The 11,589-nt window shown below is 44.9% G+C and overlaps 1 protein-coding gene across 2 annotated transcripts in view; it reads left to right on the top strand.

Moving 5' to 3' along the window:
- The first annotated feature begins 1,201 nt into the window (after positions 1 to 1,201).
- ttc23 (tetratricopeptide repeat domain 23) overlaps positions 1,202 to 11,589 on the top strand; it is a 66,478-nt gene continuing 56,090 nt past the window's right edge. For both annotated transcript variants that reach the window (XM_060853647.1, XM_060853648.1), the window contains exons 1-3: positions 1,202 to 1,443; positions 4,140 to 4,308; positions 8,352 to 8,475. In XM_060853647.1, coding sequence (XP_060709630.1) covers positions 1,355 to 1,443; positions 4,140 to 4,308; positions 8,352 to 8,475 — 382 coding nt within the window. In that variant the 5' untranslated portion in view covers positions 1,202 to 1,354. The remainder of the gene's footprint in view (positions 1,444 to 4,139; positions 4,309 to 8,351; positions 8,476 to 11,589) is intronic.

The raw sequence follows: 11,589 nt of genomic DNA, 5'->3' as shown, positions 1-11,589 counted from the left end.
AATTTCAAAAAATCACGTATCTGAACCCTTGGCTTAGCAATCCTGTGGGTAACTCACTTCCTGGCTCCCCAAAGCCTGTACACAGCCTAAAAGACACAAGTCAAGAGTGTAATGGAATACTCCCCAGCTGCCTGGATGAGTGCAACTCCAACAACACTCAAGAAACTTGACAGTATCCAAGACAAAGCTGCCTCCTTGATTAGCACTAAATCCATCATCTACAACAAACAGCCCCTGCACCACAAAGAATGGTGGCAGTCTGTACCATCTACAAGATGCAGCAACTCCCCAAAGCAATCTTCCAAACCCATGACAACTATGACCTAAAAGGACAGAGCATCAGATATTTGGGAACACCACCACCTGCAAGTTCCCCTCCCAGCCACTCACCATTCTGGCTTGAAACTATATCACCGTTCCTTCCCTTTTGCTGGTTCAGAATCCTGGAACTCCTTCCCTACAGGCACTGTGGGAGCCCCTTTAATCCAAGGACTGCAGTGATTTAAGAAGCCACCACCTTTTGCAGTGGCAATTAGCTAGAGCAATAAATGCAGGCCCACCAACAATGCCAACATCGTATGAATGAATAAAAAACAAGTGGGCCATGTTTAATACCTGAAGACTCCAGTAGGGGTGGCACGGTGGCTCAGTGCTTAGCACTGCTACCTCACAGCACCAGGTTCAATTCCAGCCTGGGGTGACTGTGTGGAGTTTGTACGTTCGCCCTGTGTCTGTGTGGGTTTTCTCCGGGTGCTCCGGTTTCCTCCCACAGTTTAAAGATGTGCAGGTTAGGTGTATTGGCCATGCTAAATTGCCCGTAGTATTCGGTGCATTAGTCAGAGGGAAATGGGTCTAGGTGGGTTACTGTTCGGAGGGTTGGTGTGGACTGGTTGGGCAGAAGGGCCTGTTTCCACACTGTAGGGAATCTAATAACATTCTACTATTCTCGTATTTTAGATGTTTTCGTTCCCTGAAAGGTTGTGGTCTCCACTTGCCACTGTCCTTCCAAACCCACCTGAGGTGATGGTTTTCACTGTGTCTTACCTGGAGGCAGGTAAATCCCACCCTCTCCCTGCGCTGATTGGCTGGTTGTGAGGAGAGTCCCCGCCCCTCTATGCTCTGATTGGTCGGTTTCCTGCCATGATTGACAGCATCTTACCGGTTGCTTGGAAACCGGGGCCTAGTGCGTTGCTCTGCACAAATGAAGCCTGAATGGATTGTTGTTGAAGTGGTGTTTTAGTGTGATTTTCTGCAAACATCTTTTGTTTACAGCTCAGCCTGGCATTTAATATAAAAATGAATCACGTATAAACAACAATAAGTTCAGAGGAGTGTGGCATTTTCTGTTTAAATTATGAATAGTACTCTGTCAGATCAAGACCCAGAAGAGGATTTGGACAGTGAAGATTCTTCAAGAATATTTTCAGCAGGAGAGGAAACACAGTGAGTTGGAGTTAACATCTGATTTTTATTTTAAATCTTGTGGCAGATTGCCTATATAAAGCCAATGTAATTCCTCCTTTAATTTTATTTCTTCTTGTACTTTTCAGAATATTTGTTGAGCAACAAAATAGATTCAATTCAGTTGCTGAGTTTTTCCTTAACCACTGGTAGTGTTTCTGTTTGCATTTGTTTATATTAAATGTTGGTGCTTTGCATTTATGCTGTTTAAGGTAACAGATATCATATTCTTACCATATCTAGGGTTGCTCTCTCATAAGAGAGGAGGTTTTTTTTTAGCATGTCTAATTTATTTAGGGGACAAATAATTACAGTTGGTGATCCATGGATAAATTAGCATTTCAAGGAGCTTTCAATTTTTTTTCCCTATATTATTTTGGCCAGTGCGAGTACTAGCTTTAGTTATGCTCTGAACTTTCCTCATTCTGTGCTTGTGTTCCTTTTGTTGCTTCCTGGAAACCTTTCTCTCCAACAGATCATGCTTTGCCAGACTGTGTTTAGGTTTACTCTTCTTTGTGTAATCTAAGGAATTGTGGACCATGGCAAATACCGTTGTTTTACCGCCACCAAATTGTTTCCTGACGCCAAAACATCAGGCACGATATCTGCAATTATTTTGGATGCTTTATTTTTGCCAGTTTTTCCCTAATTTCGGTCTGAGGAGCTGTGAGTTTGCCAGGGTGGAGATCGTGGACAATCATTTGCTTACATTGAAGGGAGCGATTTGTCATGAACCTCTGGCTCTGATGGTCACAGTGTTGTTCATCTTGACTGGCGCACCTCAGGCAAGCGGGAGAGGTTGAGAAGGAGAGTCCGTTATGGTAACCCCAGTCAGTGTGGGGTGTGAACCTACACTATTGTTGGTTGAGTGCGTAATAAATAATGACCAGGACAGTTCCCTTGCCCTTTTTGAAAGATTAGTGTTAGATATTTTACATCCACCTCAGACAGCAAAAGAGCCTCATCAGGTATTTAATGGCGTACCAATAAAGTGGCATCTCTGACAGAGCAGCACTTCCCTGTTACTGCATTGCAAATATCAACTGAGATTTTATGTTTGAATTATTAGAGTGAGGTATAATTACCAACCTTTTGACTCAAAAAGGTACTTCAATCATTCAAATCTCTCAGTGACGACTTGTGATTACAAGTCATGAATTATAATTACAAGAGATAGTTTTTAAAAATAATTTTTAAAAACTATTTTAAAAAAGCAATATCTTGGCGATCTGGTGCTACTTAATTAATTATTTGAATGCCAAGTAGACCCAATTCTCACAGATGAGACAGAAGGTTGTATGGTAAGGTTCCTCAATACAGTTTTCAGTGCATGATCCAGATTAAGTGCATTGTTGGGGAAAAGCTCCATTGCCAGAGAAATATTTGAATTCCGTTTTTATGTCCAGTGTTCAAGATACCATGGTTTGATTTAATGAGCCGGTGAGTTCTCTCTGTTTTCTGAATAAGCAGCTGGACTGGACTAGACTGGACTGGACTGGACTGGACTGGATTTTCTTGTTGTCGTTGTGTGTTTTATCTTGTATACTCTGGGCCTACATGCCATTGTACTGTTGTGCTATACGCTCACTCAAGTGGATGCAAAAGATCCTAATGTATTGTTTCAAAAACAGAAAGAGAGCTCTTACCATCATCTCAAATATTTATAACAGTGCTACAGGAGCTTGCTGTGTGCCAATTACACCCGTGTTTCCCATGTTACAGCCGTGTTTCCCATGTTACAGCCGTGTTTCCCATGTTACAGCCGTGATTCCCACGTCACACCGTGTTTCCCATGTTACAGCAGTGATTCCATCTCAGGATAATGCCTTAGCAGTTAAGTGCTTCTGAGCCTGTGAATTTAAGATTTTTTATTCACTCATGGGACTTGTGCAACCATGGCTGGGTCAACATTTATTGCTCATCCCTAGTTGCCCTGTGAGAAGGTAATGGTGAGTTGCCTTTTCGAACTGCTGCAATCTATGTGCTGGAGTTTGCCCCACAACTCCCTTAGAGAGGGAACTCCAGGATTTTGACCCAGCAACAGTGAAGGAACGACAATGTATTTCCAAGTCAGGATGGTGAGTGGCTCAGAGGTGGTATTCCCATTTATCTCCTACCCTTTTCCTTCCAGATAGAAGTGGTCATGGGTTTGGAAGATGCTGTATAAGGATCTTTGGTAAATTGCTGTTGTGCATCTTGTAGATAGTACACACTGCTGCTGCTGAGTATCAGTGTTGGAGGGATTAGTTGCTTGTGGATATAGTGCCAATCAAACAGGCTGCTTAGTCCTGGATGTTGAGTGTTGTTGGAGCTACACCCATCCAGGCTCGTGGGGAGTATTTAATCACACTCCTGACTTGTAGATGGTGGACAGGCTTTGGGGAGTCAGGAGGTGAATTACTCACTGCAGGATTCCTATCCTCTGACCTGCTCGTGCAGCTGTTATTTTTATGTGGCAAGTCCAGTTGAGTTTCTGGTCAATGGTAACTCCCAGGACATTGATAGTTTTGGTTAATAACCCCTACCTTTCCTTTAATAGAGTAAAACCAATAGTGATGTGGGGCATAATTTGGCTATACAGTTGTGCACGATAATTTTACAGAATACTGTGTCTTGAAAGGAAAATCTTGTACATTAATGTAATCTTGTAATTTTACTTGACATTCTCCTCATTCCAGGTTGTGTGACACTGGCAGGAGTTCAGAAGGAACTATTACACCCAACAAAAGATCGCGATTCGGGCGGAGATACAGAAATGGCTCAAATGAAGCAGCAATTATGATTCCACCAGAGGAGAAGCTTGTGCAGTCGGAGCAGAGAGCGAGAATACATGCTGCAAGTCAAGAGGTGAAGTGAAAATTAACGAACGTATCCACTATCGTGAAACAAGCACTGGAGCAGGTGCAAAACAAAGTCTCCAAGCCTGACACTCAAACCCAAAGCTTAAAACTATCAGAAATGTACAAGATAGACCTCAGCTTCTGGATGACATTAAGGAAGGTTGTGAATACATTGGAGAGAATGCAGAAACATTTGACCAGAATGGTTCCAACGATGGGAGATCTCAGTTGTGAGGATAGATTAGAGAGTTGGGAATGTTTTCGTTGGAGGTGAAAGGGGTATGGAGAGATTTGACAGAAGCTTTCAAAATCATGAGCGGTCTGGATAGAGTAAATAGGCAGAAACTGTTACAACCCATAAGGGGATCAAGAACCAGAGGGTACAGATTTAAAGAGTTTTACAAAAGAAAGAAATACCAGGTGAGAAATAACTTTTTCCACACAGAGTTGTCTGGAATGCACTGGCTGGACATGAGGTGGAGATGGGTTCAATTAAGGTATTTAAGAGAGCATTGTTACTACTTAATTAATCACCCAACATACAGCATTAGCAGGGAAGGCAGGGTGATCCCTGTTGTGGTACAGTGGTTGTGTTCTTATCCCTGGATAGGGAGGTCTGAGTTCAAGTCCAGAGCTGGGCAATAACATTTCTGAACAAGTTTATTAGAAAAGTAGGTTAACTTTTTTTTTAATTAAAATTTTATAAGGAAAGGTGGGAGTTTGGCAATTGGTCAGAATGCTCAGAGACTAGTACAGACATGATGGGCTGAATGGCATCCTGCTCTGTGATTCTGTGGAAAGAATGAACAGGCTGTAGCTGGAGGGGAAATGTGATGGAGGTGATTAAAATTAAGAGTGTGATGGATAGGGTAGTCAGAGAGAAAACATTCCCGCATTTTGTGGGGCAGGTCAAAACTAGAGTCCATAGATATAGGTTAATCACTAATTGATTCAAGAACGGATTATGAAGAAGATCTTTTTTACCCCCAGAGAGTGGTGAGAATGCGGAACTCATTAACATAAACTGTCGAGTCATACAGCTCGGAAACAGACCCTTCGGTCCAACCAGTCAATGCTGACTGTAATTCCAAACTAAACTCGTCCCACCTGCCTGCACTTGGCCCATATCCCTCCAAACATATTTTTATTCATGTACTTATCCAAATGCCTTTTAAACGTTGCTTTTGCACCCACATCCACCGCGTCTTCTGGAAGTTTATTCCACAGACGAACCACTCTATGGAAAACAAATTGCCCCTCGTGTAATTTTATTTAAGTCTTTCTCCTCTCACTTTAAAATGATGCTGCTGAGACGTGTGGTATATATGCATTTAAGGGGAAGCTGGATAAATACATGCAGGGGAAAGGAATAGAAGTTTATGCTGAGAGACTGAAGTAGAGATTTGGAGGAGGCAGGTGTGAAGAATAAAGAGCAGTTGGAGCGAACATCAGTTTCTGTGCTGTAAATCGAAACGCAATGTTTATTTTTTGTTCACCAGCTTTCTCCTCCCAGCTTCTGGGACACTTTGTTAAGATGTGGCCTCACAATTTCCAACACACTGTCCAACTGACCACTCTTTTAATGTGGGGCCCAACAGAGAGTGTAGGTGGCTATTGAAAGAGTAGGAAAGAATTCTGGTTGAATTTATTCATACCACCCTCTGTCCTATCGAGTAGAATTGCTACTAATTCAACTGTGCAATGTTGCTGTGCTTCAGCACAGCCTTACTTGCATAGAGGTGGAAGAGATCTTTGGGTAAGAAATCTTGTGACCATCAACCCCTTCCATTGACTATGACTGACAACGTGGCATGGCCTGATCAGATGGGTGAATGGGCCGAGGATTGGCAGATGGAGTTTAATTTAGATAAATGTGAGGTTTTGCATTTTGATAAGGCAAACCTTGGCAGAACTTAAACAGTGAATGATAAGGGACTGGAGAGTATTGCTGAACAAAGAGACTTAGTGTGTAGGTGTGTAGTTCTTTGAAAGTGGTTGACACGGTGGTGAAGGAGGCGCTTGGTGTGTTTGCCTTCATTGATCAGAACATTGAGTATAGGTGTTGAGATGTCATCTAGATGTCTAGCTGTAAAGGATATTGGTGAGACCCTTTCTGGCATATTGCATATAATTCTGGTTGCCCTTCTATAGGAAGTATGCTGTTAAACCTGAGAGGGTTCAGAAAAGATTATAAAGATATTGCTAGGACTGAGGGGGGTGGGGTTTGAGTTATAGGGAGAGACTGAATAGGCTGAGGCTTATTTCCCTGGAGTGTCGGAGGCTGAGAGGTGACCTTGTAGAGGTTTATAACATCATGAGGGGCAAGGATAGAATGAACAGCTGAAGTCTTTTTACCAGGGTAGGGGAGTCCAAAGCTAGAGGGCATAGGTTTAACATGAGAGGGGAAAGATTTAAAAAGGACCCGAGGGGCAATGCATTCACACAGAGGGTGGTGTGTGTATGTAATGAGTTGCCTGAGGATGTAGTGGAGGTGGGTACAATATTACAACATTTAAAAGGCATCTAGATATGTATGTGATTAGGAAGTGTTCAGAGAGATATGGGCCAAATTCTGGCAAATGGGACTCGGCTTATTTATGATATCTGGTCGGCATGGACGGGTTGGACTGAAAGGTCTGTTTCCAAGCTGTACATCTCTATGACTCTATGATACTTAACCCTCAAACTCGCTTGTTAAAACTGGTGTTGCATTGAGAGATGGCTATGCTCAAATTAACTGAGATATTTCCTACATTGCAACGGTGAGTGCACTTTGTAAAAATAATTAATTGATTGTAAACGTCAAACTTTTCTTTACTGGGCTCTGTATGCAGGTTGTGTGCTGCACTGGCTGACTATGTCTGCAATGCTGCAGTCTCTGCGGGCCCCTGCAGCACTGCAGTCTCTGTAGGTCCCTGCGATGCTGCCGTCTCTGTGGGCTCCTATGATGCTGCAGTCTCTGCGGACTCCTCTGGTGCTGCAGTCTCTGCGGGCTCCTGTGATGCTGCAGTCTCTGCGGGCCCCTGCGACGCTGCAGTCTCTGTGGGTCCCTGCGGCGCTGCAGTCTCCGCAGGCCTCTGCGATGCTGCAGTCTCTGTGGGCTCCTGCGACGCTGCAGTCTCTGCGGGCCCCTGCGACGCTGCAGTCTCTGTGGGTCCCTGCGACGCTGCAGTCTCTGCGGGCCCCTGCGATGCTGCAGTCTCTGCGGGCCCCTGCGACGCTGCAGTCTCTGCGGGCCCCTGCGACACTGCAGTCTCTGTGGGCCCCTGCAATGCTGCAGTCTCTGCGGGCTCCTGCGACGCTGCAGTCTCTGCAGGCCCCTGCAATGCTGCAGTCTCTGCGGGCTCCTGCGACGCTGCAGTCTCTGCAGGCCCCTGCAATGTTGCAGTCTCTGCAGGCCCCTGCAATGTTGCAGTCTCTGCGGGCTCCTGCGACGCTGCAGTCTCTGCAGGCCCCTGCGATGCTGCAGTCTCTATGGGCTCCTCTGGTGCTGCAGTCTCTGTGGGCCCCTGTGATGCTGCAGTCTCTGCGAGCCCCTGCAATGCTGCAGTCTCTGTGGGCCCCTGCAATGCTGCAGTCTCTGCGGGCTCCTGCGACGCTGCAGTCTCTGCAGGCCCCTGCAATGTTGCAGTCTCTGCAGGCCCCTGCAATGTTGCAGTCTCTGCGGGCTCCTGCGACGCTGCAGTCTCTGCAGGCCCCTGCGATGCTGCAGTCTCTATGGGCTCCTCTGGTGCTGCAGTCTCTGTGGGCCCCTGTGATGCTGCAGTCTCTGCGGGCCCCTGCAATGCTGCAGTCTCTGTGGGCCCCTGCAATGCTGCAGTCTCTGTGGGCCCCTGCAAAGCTGCAGTCTCTGCGGGCCCCTGCAAAGCTGCAGTCTCTGCGGGCCCCTGCAAAGCTGCAGTCACCACAAACGTAGCTGAGATTCTCCTCTCTGAAATGTTTAAGGAATGTTATGTCATTGAACATCTCAACTGGGCAACCATGTTGGTTTCTCTTTTAGCATTTTCTCTTTGTAGTTACCTTGAGTTTGTGATTTCTGTCCCACTGTAGGATGCTCCTGCGATGCAGGAACTCATTCGCTGCGTACCACTGGCCAGGATCAGTTTTGGGGACCTGCACTGGAAGGTGGCCAGGGCACATGTTAACCTAGCGGAGGGTTACCTGCAGATCAAAGGTAGGTGAAGCACCGAGGACTAGAATATGTGCTGTTGTCTGGAATTCCTGTGCTGTATCACTAAAATGTGGACAAAGGAAGGTCTTGCATGCGCTTTTGTAAGCTTGGGACGTCCAGTGGTAACATTTCAAGGATCACGGACAGGCACTGGGTGGAATCTTCAGAAATTTAGTTCTGAAGGAGGGTCTGTGGACCCAAAGCGTTAACTCTGATTTCTCTCCACAGGCACTGCCAGAGCTGCTGAGCTTTTCCAGCAGTTGCTCTTTTTGATTCTAATCTCACACTTTTCTCCGTACTCCTATACTTGAGTACGCGTGACAATAAAATCTAAGACTTCCAGCATCCGCTTTCGATTTTTTTACTGGGCAGAATCTTCTGGATCTTGAATCTTCTGCGGAAAGGCTACTTAATTGGACAGTTTGGAGAAGCATTTTGTGCTCTAATAAATCCCTGTGAAAGCACTTCTTTAACTTCCCCTCTGTTATTCTCCTGCTGCAGTTCAGCCTGTTCGCATTTTATTGATATACTGTAATCCATCTCTATTAAAAATAACTTTTCATAATGTTTATCCTCCTTTAGCCTTGCTTCTTTCTCGATATTTCAAGTTACTAATCCTAAATATAACATAGAGCACAGAGCAGAGACAGAAGCCATAAAACCCAAACTGCTAATGCTGCACATGAGCCTCTCAAACCCAGCATCATTCTTCAATGCCCTTTCTTAATGAGCTTCCTACATGCATGGTAGCCAAATAACATTGTTACAAATAGCATTGTAATCAGTGACCAACTGAGGTCTGGGTACAATTTAAACCTGATTTCCTTGCTTTAACCTTCCACTAAGAATATGCAACAAGTACTGGCTAAGCTAACGATGCCCACGTCCCACAGTCTGAGTAGAAAGGCCCAGGGTTAATCACTTGGCCCTGCTACCGATTTTAGGCCAAATATTGTGCACTCAAGGATCATTATCTAGGCTGCAATTGTTCTCAGCTCCAGTTGAGGGGCTCTTGTCGGGCAGTGGTAGTGTCCCTACCTCTGCATCAGGACGACCCGAGTTCAAGTCCCAGCTGCCCTGGGGTATAATAACAGGTTGGTTGGGGAATCTATTTATCCTGAGCTCGAGGCAAAATGATAAGCAATACCCAGCGAGGTCATAGGGTGATACAACAGGGCGAGGAACACAAGGTTACAGCTGCAAAGAAGACGCACAAAAAGCAAGATCTACTGAGCGGGACCTTGTCTTTTGCGAGGGCAGTGTGAAACAGGCTGATATACTCGAACAGATTGATGTTCAGAAGGAGGGTGTGTTGGAAATTTTGAAAAACATGCGAACAGATAAGTACCCTGGGCCAAGCAGGATATACCCAAGGTTGTTACAGGAAGTGAGGGAAGAGATTGCTGTGCCCTTAGTGATGATGTTTGTGTCCTCACTGGCCACTAGACTAGTACCAGATGTTTAGAGGGCAGAAAATGTTATTCCCTTGTTCAAGAAAGGGAGTAGGGATAAACCTGCGAATTGCAGACCAGTCTTATGTCGATAGTGGACAAATTATTAGAGAGGCTTCTCAGAGACAGGATTTATGGTTATTTGGAAAACCATGGTTTGATTAGAGATAGTCAGCATGGCTTTGTGAGGGGCAGGTCATGCCTCATAAACCTGAATGAATTCTTTGAGGATGTGACAAAACACATTGATGAAGGTAGAGCAGTTGATGTAGTGTATATGGATTTTAGCAAGGCATTTGGTAAGATTCCCAATGGTAGGCTTAATCAGAAAGTAAGGAGGTATGGGATACAGGGAAATTTGGCTGCCTGGATACTGAATTGGCTGGCCCTTGGAAGACTGATGGTGTTAGGAGATGGAAAGTATTCAACCTGGAACTCGGTGACCAGTAGTGTTTTGCAGGGATCTGTCTGGGACCTCAGCTCTTTGTGATTTTTATAAATGACTTGGATGAAGGAGTGGAAGAGTATGTTAGTAAATTTGCTGATGACATGAAGGTTGGTGGAGTTGTGGATAGTGTGGAGGGCTGTTGTAGGTTGCAAAGGGACATTGACAGGATGCAGAACCGGGTTGAAGTGGCAGACGGAGTTCAAACTGGAAAAGTGTGAAGTGGTTCATTTTGGAAGGTGGAATTTGAATGCAGATTACAGGGTTAAAGGCAGGATTCTTGGCAGTGTTTAAGAAGAGAGCGACCTTGGGGTCCATGTACGTAGATCCCTCAAAGTTGCCACCCAAGTTGATAGGCTTGCTAAGAAGGCATACAGTGTATTGGCTTTCATTAGCAGGGGGATTGAGTTTAAGAGCCACAATGTCATACTGCAGCTCTCTAAAGCCCTGGTTAGACCACACTTGGAATATTGTGTTCACTTCTGGTCGCCTCATTATAGGAAGGATGTGGAAACTTTAGAGAGGGTGCAGAGGAGATTTAGCAGAATGCTGCCTGGATTGGAGGGCATGTCTTATGAAGAAAGGTTGGAGTGAAGAAGGATGAAAAGTGATTTGATGGAGGTGTACAAGATGATGAGAGACATTGATAGAGCGGACATCCAGAGACTTTTTTCCCCTGGTGGAAATGGCTATCGTGAAGGGGCATAATTTTAAGGTGATTGGAGGAAGGTTTAGCAGAGATGTCAGGTAGGTTTTTTACACAGGAGTGGTGAGTGTGTGGAATGCACTGCCAGCAGCGGTAGTAGAGTCAGATACATTAGGGACATTTAAACGACTCTTGGATAGACACATGGATGATAGTAAAACAAAAGGTATTTAGGTTAGTTTGATCTTAGAGTAGGATGAAAGGTCAGCACAACATTGAGGGCTGAAGGGCCTGTACTGTTCTATGTTCTGTGTAGATTAGATTTGAAATTTGAGAGGTTCATTCAGAAGACTAATAACAGCAGGGAAGAAGCTCTTCTTGAAATTGTTGGAACTTTTTAGGAAGCCTTTTGCCTCTGACAAAACAAAGGTTCCACCCACTGTATAAATGCACGTTTTTCTTTCAAATCCCCATTGCTTATCCTGCACAAGCCCATAATGTATCCAATTTCCACTAAAGCCATTTTGGTATTTAATGCCAATTCACCAGTGTGTGGAAATGGTTCAAAAGACAGC

The sequence above is a fragment of the Hemiscyllium ocellatum genome, chromosome 42, assembly GCF_020745735.1.
Source record: "Hemiscyllium ocellatum isolate sHemOce1 chromosome 42, sHemOce1.pat.X.cur, whole genome shotgun sequence".
Classification (NCBI taxonomy): domain Eukaryota; kingdom Metazoa; phylum Chordata; class Chondrichthyes; order Orectolobiformes; family Hemiscylliidae; genus Hemiscyllium; species Hemiscyllium ocellatum.
Note: the sequence above shows the minus strand (reverse complement) of the source record. Positions and strands in the feature narration are given on the sequence as shown.